This window comes from Barbatula barbatula (assembly GCF_947034865.1).
Source record: "Barbatula barbatula genome assembly, chromosome: 24".
In the NCBI taxonomy this organism is placed as follows: domain Eukaryota; kingdom Metazoa; phylum Chordata; class Actinopteri; order Cypriniformes; family Nemacheilidae; genus Barbatula; species Barbatula barbatula.
Window position 1 is genome coordinate 10391552 of NC_136787.1, and position 22799 is coordinate 10414350.

A 22799-nucleotide genomic window follows, 5' to 3' on the forward strand; every position below is an offset into this window, starting at 1 on the left:
GCAATAATACGTGTTTCAGTCAAATATGACCATAAATGCTGCTGCCTGTTCAACATTTTGAAAACAAATAAAAAATGTAAGTGGTCAGCTACAGAAAACAATGTAAATTGAAATTAAACAAAATGCATAATAAAATAAATAAAATGCAATGATCACAATCACAGTCTTACTATTTACTTGTGGTACATTCATTAAACATTATAACCATATATATGTATGCTAAAGTACAACCGGAGACAAACAATAGAAAGGATGGGGAGAAATAGAATATGAGTTAATGGGAGATAGAGAGAAAGAGAAGGCTCATCTATTCCACTAAAGCTTATTAACCTCACTGCATTTGCGTATCCATCCTCATTTGTGTCTGCCTCAGATTAGATTATTGTCTCAAGCAATAAAAGACATCTCTCTCAAGCATGATAATTCAACTTATAGCTTAGTGGTCAGTCATTAAAGCCATATGAAACACTGCCCCATGTGTGACCTGTGAATTATCATACAATGGAGCATTTATTGACAGCTGTTTAGAAAAAGCCTCTGTTTATGCTGCATAAACATACTCAGATTTTCATATGAATTCAAATTATATATACAGGAATTCAAGGCACTGTGCAGAACGAAGGCTGATTTTCACAAGCTAACAACTGACTCTTTCGTATATCTGATATGTCTTCCCAGTTACCTCTCAAGAGACCATAACTGTTCATACTTCTCAAAACTGACAAAACGCAAAAGGTCAAACAAAAATCATAAGAAAATATAAACTAGACACTGGTAGAAAAGAAAATGCAGCACTTAAATTTAACAGTGTCATGATTCTCGTGGTGAGACACGGAGAGAGGACCCAGGTGCAGACAGCGGGTAAGGGGTTAACAGATAATTTAATAAATAATAAAACAAAGACCCACGTGGGGGTAACATAACAAAACATGACAATATAATAACATGACAAGACTAAAACTAACTACACTTTAAACATTAACACATGACTAGACTGACAAGAACTCACCACACAACCACAATGAACCAGCACAAGACAGAAGACACAAGGGCATTAAATAAGGGAGCAAATCAAGAGAAAAACAGGTGAAGGGCATTAATCAATAACGAGGGTAACGAGAGGATGGGAACAAAGACGAGACAGGAGAGAGAGTATGGAAGGCCATAAGAACAATAATTGCCTCTCTCCACACAAAACATGAGATTCTGTCATGATCCTGCCACTAAACCAAGAGAAACATGACATGATGCGGCAGAATCATGACAGAAGCCCTTCCTAAAGGAGCAGCAACCTGATGCTCCTAAAGGCACAAACAAGACAAGACAGACAATGACAATAAAATCAACATAAAACAATAAATCAAAACAAGCAAGCACAAGAGTCCAAGGTAAGGGGCACACAAGAGTCCAAAGGGAAGTCCAAACATGGGCAGACACGGACTGGGTAGCTCCGGCAGAAACAAACTGGATAGCCGGCAGTCACAGACAAGATGCACTGGGCTGGAATGGCCGCATACACTGGGCTGGAATGGCCGCATGCACCGGGCGGAAATGCCTGGCTCCGCCGGGCAGGAATGCCCAGCTCCACCAGGCGGAAATGCCCGGCTGCACCGACCTGGAATGCCCAGCTGCACCGACCTGGAATGCCCAGCTGCACCGACCTGGAATGCCCAGCTGCACCGACCTGGAATGCCTGGCTGGGGATCGGTTGCGGGCAACAGGATTCCGGCAGCTTCAACCCTGGAGGGAAGACCGGCAGTCTCAACCCTGGAAGGCAATCCGACGGCCTCGGGCCTGAGCAGGAATCCGGCAGTCTCAACCCTGGAAGGGAGTCCGGCGGCCCTGACTCAGGAAGGGAGTCCGGCGTTCTTGGCCCTGGAAGGGAGTCCGGCAGCCTCTAACCCTGGAGGGGAACCCGGCAGCCTCTACTGCTGCCACAACGATCCCTCTGTCTGCTGGGTCCGATTATGGCTGGTTCATTCTGTCATGATTCTCGTGGTGAGACACGGAGAGAGGACCCAGGTGCAGACAGCGGGTAAGGGGTTAACAGATAATTTAATAAATAATAAAACAAAGACCCACGTGGGGGTAACATAACAAAACATGACAATATAATAACATGACAAGACTAAAACTAACTACACTTTAAACATTAACACATGACTAGACTGACAAGAACTCACCACACAACCACAATGAACCAGCACAAGACAGAAGACACAAGGGCATTAAATAAGGGAGCAAATCAAGAGAAAAACAGGTGAAGGGCATTAATCAATAACGAGGGTAACGAGAGGATGGGAACAAAGACGAGACAGGAGAGAGAGTATGGAAGGCCATAAGAACAATAATTGCCTCTCTCCACACAAAACATGAGATTCTGTCATGATCCTGCCACTAAACCAAGAGAAACATGACATGATGCGGCAGAATCATGACAAACAGATCTGATGTACTCTTTAATCAAATCAAAAATAGTGTTTTGTGGGTTAAAATCCGTCTGTTAACTTCATCTAGAGTAGGCCTACTCTTAAATGTTTTAACATTTACCAGATATATGGGGTTTAAAATTGACATTATAAGTTCATAAGAATAAGGCCAATTACCTTACTCGCCTATTCACAAGTGTGCTTTTGTACAAACTTAAGCCTGGTATACTGTAATCTTTTTATGTGACTTTAAAAAATAGGAAAAACGTCAACACATTCTTTATGTCATGTTTATTGAACCCACAGAACAAAGAATTGAAATAGCGAGAAAGGCTGCAGTATCAGTATTTTTACATGCCATCACAGGCAAATTAACATTCGTGCTTGAAAACAACCACCTAAAACGTAAGGGGGTGTCAGTTAACAAAGTAATGTGTGAATGCAAACGAAGACAGCTCATGTTTGCACTATGTGTGCGTTTTCATATTAGATCGTGAAGCTAGAAAAAGCTGTTTCTGCAACATAACTGACCAAAAACATTCACAACATAAAAACAAAACTAAACAACATTTTATAGCCCTGCATATAGGCCTATAAATATATATATATATAATTTCTCATTACTAGCATCTTCCAGAACTGATTCTACAACATTATAACATAAAAAACACCTAATGGAGGAAGAAAGCAAGAAACCTACTGCAAAACCAAAGCCAAAACCAGGCTGAGCTAATATCATGGTTATATGGTGTGGTGAAGGTAGAGAGGGAGAGGTGAAGGTGAAATGCAGTTATCATAAAACAGTTGGAAGTTCTGGTCTACATCCATTCTGGTCTTCAGGAAGATCTCTAGGTCCTGCACCGGGAGCTCGTGAACAGTGTTGCCCTCCTTTGCGTTCTTGGCGAGAGCCGCTTGGGTCGGGAAGCGGATGCGCACGTTGTGCGGCGCGTTTCGGTCGTAGTCAGTGCAGCAGTAAGCGGACCACACGTCTTCAGGGATCGCGACTCGATCCTGGTTGTTGCGTCGGATCGTGTTACCGGTGGTTGTTACCCCGGTTACAATGTAAGCTGTGCCGCGGCAGAAGTTGTTGAGGCGCACGCGGATGCGCTCTTCGTGTTGGCGCCACGGTCCGATGTTGAACTCGCGGATCTCCGGCACGACGTTGGTGAGCGTGTAGGTCGATGCTCGGTCATGGGGGTCAGACTGGTGCTGGTCTGGGTTCAGATGGCCTCTCTCGTAGAGCACCACATCAGAGTAGTCTTCCAAGACCGCCTGGCTGTCCTCGAACTTCATGTGCAGGTAGCCGGTGGGAAAAGACATCATGTTTCCATTTCCATCTACCTCTGCAAGCTAAGATCATCACATTATTATACTCATGCATTTGGCACAAATTTTGTTCACATTTCCCTCTCTGGGAATCAAACCCCTTCCAAAGAAGATTACCTGAGGCTCATACATCCAGGGATAGTCCACCCGTCGGTCGCCCTCTGTTTTCTTGAAGGTGTAAGCAGAGTACACCGGAATTCGTTTTCGGGGATCGTACAAGGTCACATATCGTGGTTTGTCAGCGTAGCGCTGGCAAATCTTTTTCAGTTTGTCGTCAATAACACCACGCGGTGGGGTGCCCATATACAGCGAATCTTTGCATCTCTCAACGTGGTTGAAGTCCTCAACAACAGTTGCTGTACCCCAGTGTACACTGAGCCATATTGTGAAGGCAAGAGCAACAGGCATGATGGAGGGATGCATTTCTGTCAGAGGCACACCTAGGATCTTCTTGATGGCTTCAACTAAGTGTTCCTCGGATGAAATGACTGAGCGAGACAACGCCGAAACTATTTCCTTGGAATGACTTGAATGATTAGATAAGCAAAACAGGAGAACGGATGACATGTTGCCTGCAATGGTGTAATTCCTATCAGCAAATTATACAGCTCATGCTTTAATGGCCATAGAATAGAGAAGCTCAGAAGGATACAAATTCTGTCATCATTTATATGTAATAAGTGGATCACAAATAAATTCCAGAATTCAGTGGCAAGAGTGGTCTTCAAAGACCCGAAGTTACATTGGCTCCCAATAGTCGCTCACATCAAACTCAAAGCTCTGCTCTTGGCCTAAACAAGACCACCACTGGTTCAGCACCTCCATACATATCTTCACTCGCCAAAACAGACTTATGTACCCGCCAGATCCCTACGCTCTGCAAATAAACAACGTCTTGTAGTGCCATCCCACAAAGGGAAAAAACATTCTGAATCTGTTCCACACACGCTGAAAACACATCTCTTCAGTCAACACCTGACCGATTACTAGGCCTTTACTGACTTCTATTTCTTTTCTATTCTTTCTATCCTTAAAAAAAACCTATAGCTTCGTATACTGTGGTGGGCTATAGGAGACCAGTTTTTACTGCACTTATGCTTTTTGTTATCCTTATGTTGTTCCAATTGCGTCTATTGTTTACCTCAATTGTAAGTTGCTTTGGATAAAAGCGTCTAGTAAATGAAGATATTTTGTGAACTGTCAAGTGTCCATAATGTAGAAGTCAATGGGGTCCAACATTGTTCGGGTACCAGAATTCGTCAAAATATCCCCTTTTGTTTTCTTGCCTAAGTTAAACAGGTTTGGAATGACATGGGATGGAGTAAATAAAGAAGAAAAAGACATGAAACCTTATCACACATTACTCTTTCTTTCTCTGTGTAGTATTCATCTGAATGTCCTCATAAAATGTAAATTACCCTCAGGTTCATATTACAAGAGAACAAACAGCCCTCATACAGCAAGAAAAAAGTGATGAAAGAAATAAGAATATATAGAGATAAATTGAGCTTGTAGCCTGTGTCAGCAAGGGATAAGGAATGAATGGATCTGTTCATCTCTCGTAATTTCACCACTACTAGGTTATATAATAAAGCAATAAGCCCCAAGAAGCAATGGGTTACAGTGCATTTTATAACAGCTAAAGGCGTTGTGGCATGACGCGAAGCGGAGTTTCATAAAATAAGGTAAGTAAAATGATACTAAGGCTGTGAAATACAGTCAGCCGTTATAAATCGGGGTATTTCCTGACAGCTTAGACCTCGGCTCAGCCAATCAGAATCAAGGACCAAAACTGACTGTTTTATAAGACAAGACATTACACTTATTCACATATTCAATGCACATGTATGTCTTTAACATGCCTATGCACACAAACAGATTTGTATTATTTTTGATTGCTTGAAGGTTTACCTTACGCCACAGCATAATTAGAACTTATTTAGATCCCTAGAGCCTCTCGTTTTCCATCATGTTTTACAAGTACATGTCTAAAAACAATAAAGGGTGTTATTGATGGACAACAGACAGAGAAGATTAAGTGGTCATTGTTTTATTTAAGAAGAGCATTGGGATAAATTGCAATAAACATGCTCACTGTGCGAGAAAAGATTAGTCATTGCTGTTTCATAAAGAAGTTAATGGACCTAGTAAACCCCTGAGGTCCCAGATGACTTCAGTCATTAAACCTCTCTCATTTCATCGCTCTATTCAGTCCTCTTATGGATACATTTTCTTTATTGGAAGATAAAACATTTTCTGAATCTTCACTGAGCCAGTCAAGGCTACAAGAAATGGTTTCAGTTTTTAAAAGATGATTTAAAGTGAATGAAAATAAGTGTGACAGACAAACAGTGTCATTTTAATTTTTTGTTATTTTTAGTTTCATACACAGTTATGTAAAATGCAGGTCCAAAACATTCTACCAAAATTTGGTCAGATTTTTGGTTTGATTTGAAACCCTTGCAAGGTTTATTGCAGAAATATGACAGAATATTCATTTTACAGTAATCATTTTCAGACACTTATCAATTGAAAGACTTGAAAGTAATGAACATGTGTTACTTGTGTTTAGAGAGCAAAATAATCAAAGGCGACGTCCAAAAAGTGAAATATTTCATTAATTATTCATTTATTGTGAGCCTATCTTTGTCATTATGGGATCATTCGACTCACAGTCCTCAAAGAATATCTGAAACCTCTTATCTACAAATGTATTCTTCTTCAAAAAATCTTCCAGCTGTTTGACAGATATCTCCAGAACATCCGATCCTTCTTTCTCGTTGAGCCCGTGGGCCGCGAATGCAGGAAATTTGGATCGTTCTTCGAACGGGGCATTGCGGTCGAAATCTACGCAGCAATACGCTGACCACAAGTAGGTAGGGATGGCCACCCGGTTGATATTGTGCCTACGTATCATCCTGCCAGAGGTAGTGACCCCTGTGACTATATACGCCATACCGCGGCAGTAGTTGTTGAGGCGACGCCGGATGGTGTGCTCGTGGAGTTTCCAGTGGCCGATGTTGAACTCGCGGACCTGAGGGACCACATTGGTAAGGGTGTATGTGGCCGCCTTGTCGTCAGGGTGAGCCTGGTGCTCGTCTGGGTTTAAGTGGCCTCGCTCGAAACCGACGATGTTTGAGTAGTCGTCCAACACAGCCTGGGTGTCTGAAAAGCTGTCGTGGAGAAAATCCGGAGGAAATGTCTGCATCTCACCAGAGTCTGAGGATGTGGAAAGCTGCGTCAGAATATAAAAATGTATGACGTGGGAAGTTAGTCCGTGATGAAAAAGCAGACTAACCAAACTGGTTTAAAAGACTTAACTGGTGTTCCAGTTGGTCTATTTGCTGGTTATTATAGGGTTTATGCACTTTTAAAGGGATATTTTGAACAATTTAGGTTCTGGGACACCTTTGACTACCATATAAACTTCTATGGTAGTCAATGATGTCCCAGGAATGTCAGTTGCTAATCTTTTTCCTATTATCTTTTTGTGTTGAACAGAACAATGAAATGTAAACAGGTTTGGAGGATAATTCATGGCAGCATTTTCATTTTGGAGTGGAGAATCCCCAGCTTGGTCGTGTTCAAGCAAAGTGGTTTTAATAAATACAATACATGTATAACAATACGGTCTCAAAGTAAAGTATATTATTCAATCTAGTGAATATATAAACACATAATGACTTGATAGCCTACTTGTGGTTAAGCATCATAAAAAGCGAATGCGTCAGGGAGTTACCTGAGGCTCGAACATCCAAGGAACATCAACCTTCTTGGAGCCATCGGAGCGCTTGAAAGTGTACGCCGAATACACAGGGATGTGGTCCACCACATCATACAGAGTGACATACCGCGGTTTACCGTTATAACGCTGACAGATCTTCTTCAGTGACCGGTTCTCCAGCCCCCGTGGGGCTCTGCCCGTATACAGAAACTCACGGCATTCAAGCGAATAATCTTTCTGCACTTCCGAGCGCACAGTAGCCAACAGACAGCACACGAGCACCTGCAAAAAAGTCCGGGGGCCCATTACCTTAACGCGAAGCTCGCCTCACAGAAAGCTCCTTTGAATAACCGCTTTGAATTTGTCCCGAGGTCTTCATTTTCTATCAGTTTAACGATAGTCAAATAACGCGCGCTCGTGTCACTCGACACCCCACTAATGTAGTTACACGGTATCATCAGTGGATGGCGCTGCGCGGAAAAGCGCGCCGCACCGCGCGCACCCGAAGAAGTTCGTCGTTTGGCGGAAGCCACCAGTGACTGGACGGATTTATCACGTGGTTGACGTCCAACAGCCATTTTTGTAAAACACAAACAACAAGACGAACGGGCGAGACAGAAAAACTCAGTTCGGCCGTTGCAGTTAAAGAAAAGAAACAAGTGTACAATTTAGCATCGCGATTCACACAAGTTAAGCGTTTGAAACGGATACACCTCTGATTAGACCATCGGGTTCAGCGCGGCGCCAACGCGCAAAAGGAGCGAATTGTTTAAAAAAGAGATTCAACTCTGGAGAAAATAGTGGCTGGCTAGTTTAGCCTAGCTGGCCAGCAGGGTCGCTTTGGCGAATCTCGCAGAAGAGGTGCGTACACAAATAATCACTTCACGTTTTGAGTGGACAGTGTGATTTGTGCACCGGCTGTTGTTGTTACTTTACTGGTTTAACAAACTATTCTTGGGTGTAAGTTCACATTCATCTGTAGGTTCTCACACAGCTAATAGTGTTGTAATGAAGGCCTGCAGCGAGGCGCGAGAATATCTGAGACCTTACTGCTGTTCCTCCGCTTTAAGTCTTCGTTTTATTTTAGTTTCGAATGAACTTGGATCTTCTATTGACTTTTAGTAGAAAGCGCTTCACAGAGTCAAATGTTTTCGATGCATAACAGCGCTTTTCGCCATTCTGCTGCACACATTCTCGCACGGTCAGCTATAACGTTACCGTGATTGTAAAGTAAAGATGTTTAAAGTTAAAATCTTTAATATTTGTCTTATTTAAGGGTGTTTGGGCATACGGGCCTGGTCAATAACCGTGCCGCTAAACCGCGGTTGTAGCAGACCAACTCCTTGAATTGTGAACTATTCAGCACCCATTTAAAGTTTTGCGGTCAGGGCAACAATGGCTGCAAACTTGTACTTTTAGTGTGATTCGTTGACCAAATAAATGACAAGAACAAAATTAAAGATGAATTTCACTGATGACGTTATTTCTTTAAAGTGTGAGACATATTCTGTGAGTTATTTTGGTCAGGATAACAGACATTGTAGGAAAATCTGACGGTTATTGATGTTAGCTAGTCAATACATGCAAATAAAACGAGGCAGAGATAAATAAATACCAACGTTAAGTAAATGTGCAGGTTTTCTTTAGTTTTGCTGAAATCGCAGTTTGGTGTCACAAATTAATTTTGTATTATTATTTTCTGTTCAAATCCCACAATAATTGACTTGTGGCAGTGTTGATAGTAGTTTGAGTTTTGTCTGTCACACTACAGATGGTTTCAAAGCAACAACCTAAACAAACTTTACTGCGCATGCACGCTTCTTTGGCCCAAATCTACCATTCTGGTTCACTACACGTCCACAAATAATGGAGATCCTGTAGATTCGTATCTGAAAACAAGCAGAAGAAAAACAAGCATGTCGATTACATTAATGTCTACTCAGTAGGGGTGTAACTGTTCTCGGTTAAAAATCGAACCGGGCGGTTCATCTTAAATCTGACGATGTATTTACAATATGGTTCGTTATAAATTATAATGCGTTTGACACACTGACAAAGTTCAGCTAATGAATGTTTGTCGATGGATACACATTTAATACCTTCAACAAATCAAATAAGTTTCAAAAGGATTGAGGCTTGATGTATTTTCGGCATTACGCTGTTGTTTTATTGGTGCTGTTAAAACCGTGACACAAACAGAACTGTGGGTAATTTAAACCGTTACACCCCTACTAGTCAGTATTATTTTTGCTTACCAGTATAGACGAACCTTAACTTGGCTGAACTTAAATTTGACCACATTAGCCTACACAACCAATACAACAAATTGTTTATTTAATCAAATTAACATGCAACAAATTGTTTATTTAATACAATTATTATGCTATGAAATATTCATATAACTTGATAAAAATCTAAATAGTTCTATTTTTAGCCATCAGTTGGGTGCATGCATCCGATGACACCGTCTCTATAGTCACTGCTTGAAATGTAATATGGTATTTTGATTCTAAAGAATTTAAATGTCTCCCAGGAATATTCACTGTGATTGTATTATAGATTTGTGTGGCAACCATGTTTTTTTGGCATATTGATGACCATTTTCTTCACCTAAGTTTATTTTATGGTTTAGTTTATTTATGGTTTCAATGATGAGACCTTTGAAAATGTGTGGTTACTATGGTTGTACTACAAATTTAAAACAAAAAACTTGTCTTACTTAACCTTGTTGGGCATGCATTATGTGTTTTAATTTTGTAAACAACTGGATGTCATTGGGGTTTTTTTTCTGTAGGTGTGAGGAGTTGGAAGCTGAAGGTTTGCTTCTGTTAAAAAAAGAAATTCACCTCAAAGAATATTTAGAGAGAGAGAGATTTACACGGTAATAGATACAGCATTACAAACTGCCCTGATTTTTTTAACAGCAGCTGCTGTTATTAATGCTGCCACAAGTTCTTAACAGAACGTTGTATTTTTCTTTCTATAGTGTTTTCAAGTTGCTGATTATTTTTCCATTTGCTGAAGATCAGAAGTTATTGGCTCATCAGTGTGGTGTGCCGTCTTTTGAAGCTCTCGTTTTTCTGGCTTGATACTCATCAGCCTTTATCTCCCTGAAACTGGCAGCTATAACAGTACTTATTCAAGAGTTTAGGATTACCAAGTCCACCTCAGCACACAGAACCAACGTACAGGTTCTGACAGAACCATCTCATTCCTGTTCCCACCTTGTCCTGGTTCTTTACAGTCCTGTTGTTTGGACAAGGTAAGACCTCATACTTGCTTTTCTCTTTAAAATCTTTCTTTTGTAGTATAAAAACAATAGTAAATACAGTTCTATATACCAGGGGTCGGCAACCCATTGCTCTCAAGCTGCATGTGGCTCTTCTGCCCCCTGCTGCAGCTCCCTGCAGTCTTTATAAGGCCCTCTTCAGGCTTGTCGGCTCACAAGTGGACGAAGGAGGCACATACCCGTTTACACCTGCTGCTGCAATCCGTCTATTTCGTCAACTTTTGACCACTTCTGTCCTGATTTCTTAATGGGAAAGTCATACACATTTACCCAGTCATACACCCTGGCTGGGTACATTTATTAGCTTTTTCAGATATTTTATTCGAATTGACGACATAAGTGCATGCAATACATATGAATGCGACTTGAGATGAGAGAAACAACATGCACAGATCAGCGGTTTAATTTCAGCTTTGACCGATGTGAGACAGCACCGAACACTGTATGCGTGTGTTATAAATGGAATGGTGAGAAAACATTCTGCTTGGTATGTTTTTCATCTTTAAACCAAACTTTTAGGTATTTAGCGGGCATAGTTTAAATCCTTTCTGGCTTGGGCGCTTCTCATAATGTTTACTCATGATAGCCGTATACGGAGAGTAGTTGGTCTCTTGTGGCTGTTCATCAAACGCTGCAAAAACAAAAGTTCACAGAAGAGGGACAAAATTATAGATTGCGAACATCTAAATACAAAAAACATCACCCTGTATTGTCACCTAGTGGTGCAACTGGGTAACTACTATCTTATATAAATACCTATGTTATAGTAGATTAAAGGTTACATATATTTTGCGAAAGTTTTTTTTTGTGGGAGAGGGGCCAAAATGGCTCTTTTGGTCGCAAAGGTTGCCGACCTCTGGTATATACATTCATACAGCACAACTCAAATTGAGCATCGTCTTGTATTGTAGATTAGTAGTGTCTAATAATGTTGACCTTGTTTGCTGGTCATTATAAATGTGTTCATTGTTTTGATCTGTATGTTATCTGGTTTCATTTTATCTTCCCTTTTGTTGACAGAAACCTTGAGCCCTCTGGACACACAGAATATGACTGCTGAGACACTCAACTTCGGTCCAGAATGGTAATCTTCACTTTTGTTTTAGTTCAAAAGTAAGATTAATATGCAGTGATTTTATTATTTTCCCTCAACTGCCTCCAGTTTGATCAGATTGTGGAAGTGGTGAAAAACATAGAAGACAAGGGTTCAAATTCTAAGGAAAAGTTCACCCCAAAGTTTTCTTATCGAATTTTCTCACTTGGGTTATTGTCAAAAAATAGAAGAGAAATTCTGTCTTGCAATTAAAACCATGCAATGCTGCAATTCCTAAAACAAAGTTTTACCAACCGTCTAGCCAAGTAACATCAATCTGTTAGTCCAGTAATTTCATTTAGCACATGGCGAATGTTACTTTAGAACCACGTGTACAGCACTTAACAAACTAAAGATTTCTAACATTCGTGTTTGTACATTTTTTTTAATTTAAAGCGATCCGATTGTGTAATTTGTGCCATTTACGCCACTTTTGCACTGATTGACTAAAGACAACTGAAAACGTGCTGATTGAGTAAGAAAGTTACTGTTGTTTTGTTAAAACATTGCTAAACTTTCACCATTTATTGTGTTGTAAGTTAGGGCTGTGCGATTTAGGGAAAATCTAATTGCGATAATTTTCCTTTTGACAGACAGTGCGATTTGATTAGCGATTTAGTTTTTCGTAGTCAAGCTTCAGCTCAATATTGTCAATAGTGTGAAGCACAGTATGGGTATAGTGACCCTGCAATAAAACAATAAAAACCATTTTAGAAATTCTTATTGTTTCCATTAAATCCAATACAAAATTCCCTTTGAAGTGTGCGGTGGATGCGCAACACGGGGCAAAGAGTGTGTGTGCGTGGTCTTATGAATGCCACTCAAAGCGGAACAGACGCGTCTTTATATTTTTCACATCTTGGCCACATCGTGATTCGATTTCTATTAATCGTTCAGCCCTAGTATGAGTTCATAAACTGAACAATTCTGTTATGGGATGAATTTTAGTTTCTCTCTTATAACCCTACTTGAGGATGTCATCGTGAGGAAGCAGATGTTTCCTCTTTTGCAATCTGTCAATTCTTCATTTTATACTAAAACAATATATAATCTTGAATCGAGGCAGATTCTTTATTTTTGGGTGATAAATACCTGGTGTCTGTTTATTTCAGGCTCCGTGCACTATCCAGAGGGGGGAGCGTGACATCCCCTCCCCCTTCCCCTGCAATGCCAAAGTCCAAGTTGGCCGACTACCGCTATGGCCGCGAGGAGATGTTAGCACTTTATTTCAAAGATAACAAGGTGAGTGACTCGTGACACCTGCATAATCAAATAGATTAAAATGACCACAAGCATGCAGATGTTTAGTTCTTCTGGTGTGAGAATAGTCGGAATTTAACAGTGATGTGTTTTTTTGCTATTTTCTTTGTTTATAGATCCCTGAGGACATGCAGGATCAGGAGTTCGCCTCCATCCTGCAGGAAGAGCCTCTGCAGCCGTTGGCTCTGGTACCCCTAACTGAGGAGGAGCAGGTCAGTCATATCTTCTTTTGGCAGTCATGGCGATTCGTGGAATCATTTTGTCAGTCGTATCTAAGTGGATAATATTGTCATCAATCTTATTTCATCTCTCCCACTTTTCAGAGAAACTTCTCGCTGTCTGTGAATAGTGTGGCAGTGCTGAGGCTTATGGGTAAAGGAGGAGGGGCGGTACCAACAGGTGTGTCTAGAGGGCGTGGAACCCCTCGAGGAGGCAGAGGTAAGCTAACCCCAGAATTAGTTAACTTTGGTTGAGGAGTACAAAGACCCTGCACAAGGTAGAACTGCAATTTCTTGTGTTTACTGCATTTGTTTGTAAACTGAGTACACTTTGATTAGCAATGCATACAACAGTACGTACGTATATGTTAAACATTTTTGTAAAAACAAGTATAGTTTTGATTTTATGAGCTCATGGTGGGGTTAATCAAAATAAGTTAGTCTGTTGTTTTTGCAAAATTGTTTGTATTTATAAAGGCTGTTATTAAAAACTCATTTATTTTCTTTTGTTCGGCTGCAGGAAGAGGCAGGGGCGAGGGGGGATTCTACCAAAGAGGTCCGGAGGAAGAGGTTGGCTTTGGCCGTGGACGAGAAATGCACCGCAGTCAGAGCTGGGATGACAGGTGGGTTACTGCAGTTTTGTGTGTCAAGTTAACCATTTTAATATGTTTACAGCATTACTTGCCTCTATATTTGCCATCAAATTCAGGACTTGTGTATTGTTTATCTAGCCAAACCATTGATTTACAGCTGTGTTCTTTATTCTGCTTCAGTGTGATGATGTTTAGATACGGTCTTGAGTTAATCTTTAGTATCGCATTTACTGAATTTAAAGAGGTTTTTTTGGTTTCAGAGGTGAGCGACGCTTTGAGAAGCCCTTGAGGCGTGATGGTGGGCGAGGTGGATTTGAAGAGGGCGGAGCAATAGGAAGGAAGGATTATACCCGCTCGGACAGCGATAACTGGCGTACACTCAGAGAGGAGCAGGAGGAGACTGAGGGGGTGGCGGAGCCTGGGGGATGCTGGAGGGGTGTAGGGGCACGGCGTGATGGTACGCATGTAGCATATTGGCTTGTTAAATATTTAAAGAAGAAACCAAAACTTATCCTGTTCTCTGTTTTCTAGATGGTGCTCCTCGTTCAGCGGGTTGGCGGGATCATGTCAGCGGAGTTGGGCGTAGAAAGTTTGACTTCGACTTCCGTGATGGAGAGAGTGGACGGAGAAGGGCTGGAAGTGAAGGAGGAGAGGAAGATAGAGATGGCCTACCTGAGTGGTGCACTGATGATGAAGAGGGAGAGATGGGAACCTTCGACTCCTCCGGAGCATTCATGTGCATCAAGGTTTGCTGGCATTTCAAGATATTTGCATTCTGGTATGTGACGAAGAGGTTAAATATAATATGTCACTCTGCAGAAAAGCCTCAGAGATTCAATCCCTGAAGACCAGGAACTGGAATTTGAACCTCTGGAGGAGGAAGAGGAAAGTGGTCAGGAGAAGGATAGCCCTACTGATAAATGTGAGGAAAAACATATTCAACTCCTCTGCAGAAATGAAATATTAAGGACCTTTCTTCAGAAGGAGAGTCTTTTGAATTTTGTTTCTTTATTTGGTGAGAATTTTTTGAGACATGTTCTTTGTTCCCTCTGTTGTACTGCCTTGAATTAGCTTAGATCTGCCCTTCCTTCACAATTTAAAACGCTTTCTACATTTTTGCTTATCCCAGTGGATGAGTTTGATGCAGCAACTATGTGTGAGGACGAAGGAAAGCCACCATCACCAATTGTTGTACCAGCTCCTATACACCCTCCAGAGCCAGAGACCCCCAAACTTATGATCATGCCACCCTCAAAACCTGCACCTCAGCCTGCTGAAGGTTTGTAACCATCTCCACTGGCTCCTACTTTGTCTTTGATGTATTCTTTTGACATTTTCAGCCTTTTACACGGTGGCTGTACCGCTGTTCCAAAAGCATTAAAAACACTGAATTGTATTCATGTAGATACTCCTCCAGGCGGTGTCGGCACACAGAAAACGCAGAACTCCTCCCCTCCCATGACCAACCGTATTGACCTCCCTTCGGTAGGTGGAGACACTGAAGAGGAAGATGGCATGAAGCACCTTCAGCAGGTCAGTGTCTGCTTGCCTTTTGATGTTATTTCAAGAAAATTAAATGAAAATGTTTCACCAGTACACACGCTTATCTGAACAAAAAGAGGTTTTGCATGCTACCAAAGAATAAAGACATCATTCATTGTGAATCTGTTTAAAGGAGGCAGAAAAGATGGTGGCATCCCTACAGGACACGTCTCTTGAAGAGGAATGTTTCACTCAAGCTCTTCAGGAGAGCCACATCGCTGCGGTGCATGCTCATACACACCCCTCTTCTCACACACAGTCTCATTCCACCTCACACAAACTCCCACACTCAGCCAGTGCCCTGCCTCTCTCCCATGAATCGGCTATGAAGTGGTTCTACAAAGACCCTCAAGGAGAGATTCAAGGTAACGCTCACTAGCAAGAAAAATGTAATGACTGGATATGTTATATGATTTAATAACTGCCACGTTCATACCTTCTGGGCTGATTCAATTGTCTCTCTTTCAGGCCCATTCACTACAGTGGAGATGTGCGAGTGGTTTCAGGCGGGGTATTTTACCATGAACCTGGTGGTCAAACGTGGTTGTGATGAGGGTTTTCAGCCACTGGGTGAAGTCATTAAGATGTGGGGACGTGTGCCTTTTTCTCCCGGCCCCTCCCCTCCTCCCCTTCTGGTGAGGAGCGAATTAAAAGTTGGTTTAATGCTTTCATAAACTTGTATGTGTAATATGGAAAGAAACGATACGCAATTATAAGTGATACATTATGGTTTTGTCACAGTCTATCGTAAAATCAATGCACAGCTTTTAATGGCTTATTGCTTTTATAAAACGACGACAACAGTAATAAGACATTGATGTTCCATAAATATTTTATAATCCAAATTTACTTTTCCAGCAAGTAATGTAGAACTGTAGGCTGTTTCTAGGCAGCTTAATGACTTTAGGAAAAGATTAGAGATGTGCAAATCATACTTGTTAATAATAATCATTTTGTTTTTTCATAGGGAAACATGGACCAGGAGCTGCTTAAGAAGCAGTTAGAACAAGCTGCCAGTGCAGCCCTGTACCAACAACTTCAGATGAGATTCCAGCACATGAACAGGTATCTCATTGTAATAATTCCTCAACTGTTCATACACTTGTTTGGGGTATGTTAATGATGTGTATGTGTTTCAGGGAGTCTGGAATGCCTGCTATGAACAGGTCTATGTCAGTGCCAGACACCGGCTCCTTGTGGGACATGCCTACCTCAGTATCTCAGCAGTCGGGTATGACGCACTGATGTGCTATTATTTTGTTGCTTTATTCTAAAATTAATAGTTTCTTCCTCTGTTGGTTATCGTAACTTATTGCTTTTGTGTGTTGTAGGCGGTGAGGCCAGTCTGTGGGATTTAACCATGAGTAACTCCACTCAGGGTCCAACTGTTGAACATTTGCAGAAAGTAATCCGACATTTTTTTTCTTTGGCACTTCCTTTTAACCATTGTCCTTTGCAGTAGAGCCTTTTTTAGTTGGGCACATTTGGAATGTGCTTTAAAGGGATTCTTCACCCAAAAATGAAAATTGTGTCATTATTTACTCACCTTCGAGTTGTTCCAAATCTGTATAAATGTATTTTGGTCTGGTGAATACAAAGATATTTGGACTAATGCTTATAACCAGACAGATTTTGCCCCCCATTGACTACCATAGTAAACAGAACAAAAAAAAACGATAATGTTATTTTCCTACTATGGTAGTCAAAATCAGTCTGGTTACAAGCACTCTTCCAAATATCTTTCTCTGTGTTCATCAGTACAAAGAATGTGTACACAGATTTGGAGCAACTCAAAGGTGAGTAAATAATGACAGAATCTATTTTTTTGGGTCACGTTTCCCTTTAACTTTTCACTAAACTCAGTGTTAATTCAACTTGTCTCATCTATGTATTAGATCCAGCAGGAGAGGCGTGAATCTGAACTCAGGGTGAAGCGTGAAGAGGAGGAGAGGAAACGGAGGGAGGAGAAACGCCGGCAGCAGGAGGAACAGAAGAGAAGAGATGAGGAAGAACTTTACAGGCGAAAACAGGTGGAAAAGCATTGCGCAACCCTGACAACATAAACACCATTATACCTGCTTCAGAGATGCATATGTGACTGATTATTTTCATATTTAATTGAACTTTTACCACGTATTTGTGTTTTACACCAGTGCCGTCAGCAGCAAGAGTTGATCATGAAGCTTCTGCAGCAGAGTCAGCAGCAGCAGAGTATGTCAGGGGGTGCGGGGTGGAGCGGGAGCCAGTCTGGATCTCTGTCTCTGGGCAAGACTACAGGAAAGAGCATCCTGGAGCTAGAGGCAGAGAGACTTCACAAGCAGCAACAGCAGCAGAGAGCTCAACAGCAGCAAAGGGTAAGGACCATGAAAGACTGTAATAGCTTGGGAGCTGTCTATTAGTGTTACCTACATTAAATTAACAATTAAAGAGGCATGAAAAATGTCACCAATCTGGAGCTCCAGGAAATAGATTGGATGATGGCGCCATAAGACTGCACACAGTCCCAAATCATCCCAACAGTTATATCAAAGGCTCCAAATGGACAAAACACCAGTTACTTACAACATCCACAAGCAGAGGCTGTTATTTTTATGTTTGTAATTGATTTGTTTTTGAAAATGTCCGTTACTTTCAGCATGGAGGTTTAACAATGGGCCAGTGGAGTGATGGTCCCGCTGGTATGTGGGGTGGAGCTGGCCTGGAAGGAAAGCTCGGAGGCGGCAACCCTGCCATGGGCATGTGGGACGAGGCCTTGAAGAACCAGGCCAGCCATCGCAACATGGGCCTGAAGAACAGCCGCAGCAGTCCCTCGCTCAGGTACACAAACTTGCACTCACAGTCTTTACCTCTCAATGTATATGCTGTTTTAGCAAACCATTCACTCCAGAATGCGTGTCCTCAGTGAACAGTATATGCTGAATCGCCGTAAGCGTACCGAAGACGAAGAGAGGCTTCTGAAGCTGCTTCAGGGGATTAAACCACAGGATGGTTTCACCACTTGGTGTGAACAGATGCTTCATGCACTCAACAGTTCTGCAAATAACTCCTCTTCACTAGATGGTAAATATGTCACTTCTGCTGTTCTCTATCAAAATGCTGTTCTTAAATGCATTATGAAATGTCTTTATTTTTCTCTCTGTGTAGTGCCCACCATTGTTGCATATCTGAAGGAAGTGGAGTCTCCATATGAAGTTCATGACTTAATCCGCATTTATCTGGGTGATACTATTGAAGCCAAAGAGTTTGCCAAGCAGTTTCTGGAGCGCCGTGCCAAACAGAAAGCCAACCACCAGAGACAACAGCAACAGGTGTGTGTTTTAACCGTAATGCATACTGAGTTTTCTACTACACATTTGTACACACAGTATTATTCATAAATGCATTTCTTTCTGAGTTTTAATATGCTGAACCTTTCCATAGCTATCTAAGGAGGTCTCTGGATTGAACTTTCCACTGCAGGTAGATGTGTGTTGTTATACAATTGTGTTTGATAAGTTACAATTGGTAAAATATTCATGTTTTCATGCATATCTGTAAAACATTTACTTGGCCATATGGGAGCTGTTTCATTGAATACTTAGTCTTGATGCTTTTCCTTGCAGTCAATGTTCCAGGCAGCTCACATGAATAAGGCCGGCAGCATGTACGACACTCAGGGAGGAAAAGCGAAGAAAAAGCCTAGCATGATGCTCCACTCTGACCCCAGTATCCTCGGTTAGCCCGCACACTCACGCAGCCTTGTTGCCTTACATTCATCTGTACCCATCAGCATGCATATATTACCTAGAACGACCCTTGGGTAATGCAACCCCTGAACTGCTGCTGTTTCATCTGCATTCTGGCTCTTAGTCAAATTCTTGGCGTCTGGGTCACAGTCAGATCTTCATCTGGAGAAAAGGATCTGTTTACTGATATGCTTATTGAAAAATCGTTTTGTTTGCTGCCATGCCTTAAGTGGTAGAGCAAAGCAGATGGAATGTCTATGAATTAGTTATTACTCTATACCCAGATGGGAAGTTTCTTTTAGAATGAGAACCCTCAGACCTGCTCAACCTCTGTTCTCCGGTTTCCTCCTCTTCCACAGGCTACTCATTCCTGGGGGGAGCTGAGCTGGAGCAGGTGGAGGATTACTGACCCAGCCCGTCTACTTGAGTTTACCTGAGGCCTTAAACCTGGAGCAAATCAGCAGAGGAATGTGCTCACTGCTCAGTGAGAGGAGTGGCGGAGCAACATTTGTTGACGCCCACTCTCTCTTTTCCCCCTCGTTCTCTCATTCCGCACTGTGAGAGGAGCAGAAGAGCGGGTTATTGGGAGGTTCAGGGTGAAGAGGAGATCCTCTTTCACCTTCTCTCGTAAAGCACCTTACCTAAACCATTGCACTTTAATGTTTTCATATTTGAAATGGAGTTTAGTCCTTTTTTACAATGCAAAAGTGTGTGAATATATTGTTGTGTATATTATGTGTAGAATATTTGTATGAGTATACGAGCGGTAGGAACGGAGAGGTTTCAGCTGTATCGAAAACTGAGGTTAAGAGCGTTCTTGGGGGCGGTTAGAACTGATCGCTCCTAAAAGACAAACACTGTTGTATTTTTATGTTCCTGGTAAAGCTATAAAAATGAATTTAAAAACTTGAAGATTTGCACTTGTTTAACATAAAAGAAAAAAAAAATGTAGAATAGGTTTTGAGGATTTTTGAGAGCATGTGTGCGAGCGTTAGCGTGAGATGAAGGAAAGTCTGCACAAATTTTATTACTTGCTGACCTGTATAAAACAAATGCCCTGCTTTTATTTTGTTGGACACAATTGTTGTACTTCATTGAGCATGTGTGTTGAATCGCGTGCGTGTGGACAGGCAGAATAACTTCTCTCTTTTTGTATATAGGCTCTTAATAAGAGACGGATAGGACAGTCAAGCTTTGCATTTTTACCTTTCAGTGTTTCAAAGCATGGCTGAGGTGCTGTTTGGCTCTTTTCTGAGGGTGATCAGGGTCTCGGAGCTTGTGTTTGGTATGTAAATGTAGCTTTGTTGTCTGTACACAAACCCAACTTGCATTACAACTGTTCCCTTCCCCTTTCATTGTTTCTGCCCATGATGTGAACTGCCTTGTGTCCAGAAAGTGTGAGTGTGGATTCTGTTTGCTGATGTTTGAGTCAGTCACCATGGAGCTGTGATTCCGTGTCTGTTGTTACTTTTTGGTTGCTAAAGGATGAATGATTATTTTTTTATAGCTCTATACAAAGTATTTGAACTTCATGAGTTGGAGCACTTTCTAGGCTGCTACCTTGTATTTTTTTGAGTATTTTTATTAGTTTTTTTTATTTGCCTCCTAAGGTTGTAGTATTATGAATGAATGTATTCCAAAATGAACTATGTGCATCTAAAAGCAAGGCTTGTGTGAAGCTGGACATGCCTCACGTTTCGGAATATGCCTATTATCAGAGTTCAGATTCTGGGACGTGCATGGCCTGTACGGAGCTGATGGTCTCTGGCTGCTAGTGCTCTTCCAGATCTCTTATCACTGCACCCGGAGATACCAGGTTTCTTTCCCACGGACTGATCTCTTGGTGAAACATGCAGGACTGTAAGATTTCCATCTTATTGCGCTCTTTTACAGGGCCAATAAGAGCCAAGGATCTACAGTGTGTAGCAGTAAATGTTTTTGAAATAATCTATTTTCTGTTGGTTTGTTTTTGAAAGATCGTTTTTCCCAATACATGAATTTTGGGATCATAATACTTGTTTTGCATCAAACTTTCTGAATCCTCTGAAAAGAAAGACTCTGAGGATTAGGATTTTGGTACATGATATATTGAAAGAAAAGATACCTGCTTTAAGCATATTTCACTCTATTCTGACTGGATTATATTTTTGTAAAAAGAAAAAAGATATGGACTGAAAACGAGCACTAACTCAAATGCCATCCTGGAGTGGGGGTAGTATTGGTAACCAGCTGCGTGAAGTGGTACACGCGGAGAGTGGGAATGTGTGCAGATCCATCTCGCCCTCACAGCATAACACAAGGATGGAGATATCCTCATCATTTGAGACTCAATCCCCACTGCTCTCTGCAACACTATCAAATGAAGGAAAATCCTACACCATATGGAAAAAAATGGTCCTTTGATTGTTTGATTAAAAACCCTTTATGCCTTTTTACGAAGAATACCGTGTGGAGAAACCCGTTTTTCACATCTATCAATCATACTTCTTTAAAACTCACCCGCTGATCGGAGGAGTCTTGGTGTGATGGAGTTTTGGAGGGGGGAACGAACATATGCAAACTCTTTGTTTCTTCATGCACTTCACTTGAACTAAAACTCAAGGACTATGGCGTAATTTTGCCTGTTAAAAGAGAGAAGTGGATGTTACAGCAATTGAACCGACAATCCATGAATGGAAAGTCAACAACTTGACTGCAATAAAACAGGTGAGATATGACAGCAAGATATATACTCGGGATTGAGTACGATGTCTTTGTGGTTTAACACAATGTGGTTTGTTTTTCAGGGACCAGCCCACATATGCATCCTATGATGTCATCAAACTGGACTACGTGACCACAACTTTTTTGTTTCCTTCCAGAATAGAATGGGACCAACAGACTAGGTGTGTGTGTGTGTGCTCGTGTGGAGAGACTATATGTCTGTACACAGACACTTGTACATTCTTTCAAATTGGATGCCCTGTAAATAATGTAAATGATTTCGGTCTCTGCTAGTTCTGTTCATCTTAGGCAATCATTTCGGTTTCACATGCCTTAATTTTACAAAACCCTGGTAAACCTGAACATTTATTAGAAAAGCACGGCCTCTATCTACACACAGTACATGTATTCCTTTAAAGAAACCTGAGCCAAGCTGGACATTTCCCATATGTTGACTTCACACGTACCAGCCTATGGGAAGTTTCCACAGTATTTTCTATGTATTGTTGGTATGTTTAATTAAATAAAATGTTAAGGTTGATGAACATTGGTATATGCTAAAAAAGAAATTGTGAAGTTAAAAGCCGTAGTGAGCTTGCCTCCTTTTATCCGTTGGGAGGGAGTTTTCTTTAGGTTTAAATAAATAGGTGGGGACATACAAGACACGAGGGTTAGTTTTTGTTTGGAAAAAAATGTGAAATGGAGAATAAAATGAAGTGTTGAAGCAGTTTGTTGTTATTTTCTTCACAATAAACTCACAGTTTCTTCTCAAAAGGGAGTATTTTGCAGATTAGTGTGGTGCTTTACAGCTTCTGTCCACTGCGAGGCAGTACAATCATACAGTTAAAAGAAAAACTCATCATTCCGAATGTGTCACATAACATTGTTTTCAGTCGT

At 41.3% G+C, this 22799-nt stretch overlaps 3 protein-coding genes across 7 annotated transcripts; 1 reads left to right on the forward strand and 2 right to left on the reverse strand.

Moving 5' to 3' along the window:
* Window positions 1-2711: 2711 nt before the first annotated feature.
* LOC306889160 (endonuclease domain-containing 1 protein) lies at window positions 2712-4322 on the reverse strand (the record flags this gene model as incomplete). The annotated part of the gene is made up of 2 exons (XM_079447886.1): window positions 2712-3779; window positions 3873-4322. 2 exons carry the CDS (start codon window positions 4320-4322, stop codon window positions 3171-3173), a joined length of 1059 nt encoding a protein of 352 aa, XP_079304012.1. The 3' UTR covers window positions 2712-3170.
* Window positions 4323-5791: 1469 nt separating this feature from the next.
* On the reverse strand, window positions 5792-7935 carry LOC306890018 (endonuclease domain-containing 1 protein). Its single transcript, XM_079449473.1, has 2 exons — window positions 7495-7935; window positions 5792-6990 (listed from the first exon to the last, which is right to left on the reverse strand). Exons 1-2 carry the CDS (start codon window positions 7783-7785, stop codon window positions 6385-6387), a joined length of 897 nt encoding a protein of 298 aa, XP_079305599.1. The 5' UTR covers window positions 7786-7935; the 3' UTR covers window positions 5792-6384.
* Window positions 7936-8055: 120 nt separating this feature from the next.
* Window positions 8056-22687, forward strand: gigyf1b (GRB10 interacting GYF protein 1b; the record flags this gene model as incomplete). 5 transcript variants are annotated; one of them, XM_079449017.1, is made up of 27 exons in its annotated part: window positions 8056-8340; window positions 10274-10360; window positions 10466-10741; window positions 11789-11852; window positions 12974-13103; window positions 13238-13333; window positions 13445-13559; window positions 13860-13962; window positions 14193-14389; window positions 14464-14678; window positions 14752-14854; window positions 15062-15211; window positions 15338-15465; window positions 15608-15839; window positions 15943-16127; window positions 16442-16539; window positions 16614-16705; window positions 16806-16879; window positions 17370-17504; window positions 17628-17828; window positions 18110-18291; window positions 18377-18534; window positions 18619-18782; window positions 18895-18933; window positions 19077-19188; window positions 19559-21905; window positions 21986-22687. In XM_079449017.1, the coding sequence occupies exons 4-26, from the start codon at window positions 11818-11820 to the stop codon at window positions 19606-19608; spliced, it is 2994 nt and encodes a 997-aa protein (XP_079305143.1). In that variant the 5' UTR covers window positions 8056-8340; window positions 10274-10360; window positions 10466-10741; window positions 11789-11817. The 5 variants fall into 5 exon arrangements, with proteins under 5 accessions (XP_079305143.1, XP_079305144.1, XP_079305145.1 ...); XM_079449018.1 differs by having other exon boundaries at window positions 15943-16109; XM_079449016.1 differs by having other exon boundaries at window positions 8078-8340; window positions 14752-14947; window positions 15943-16109.
* Between the last annotated feature and the right edge of the window lie 112 nt (window positions 22688-22799).

What these genes read in the sequence shown, in the direction of transcription:
- LOC306890018 (XM_079449473.1), bottom strand. Translation starts at nt 7,785, where the DNA reads ATGGGCCCCCGGACTTTTTTGCAGGTGCTCGTGTGCTGTCTGTTGGCT. An exon ending in CTTGGATGTTCGAGCCTCAG is followed by an intron (nt 6,991 to 7,494) that starts GTAACTCCCTGA and finishes ATTCTGACGCAG; the next exon opens with CTTTCCACATCCTCAGACTC.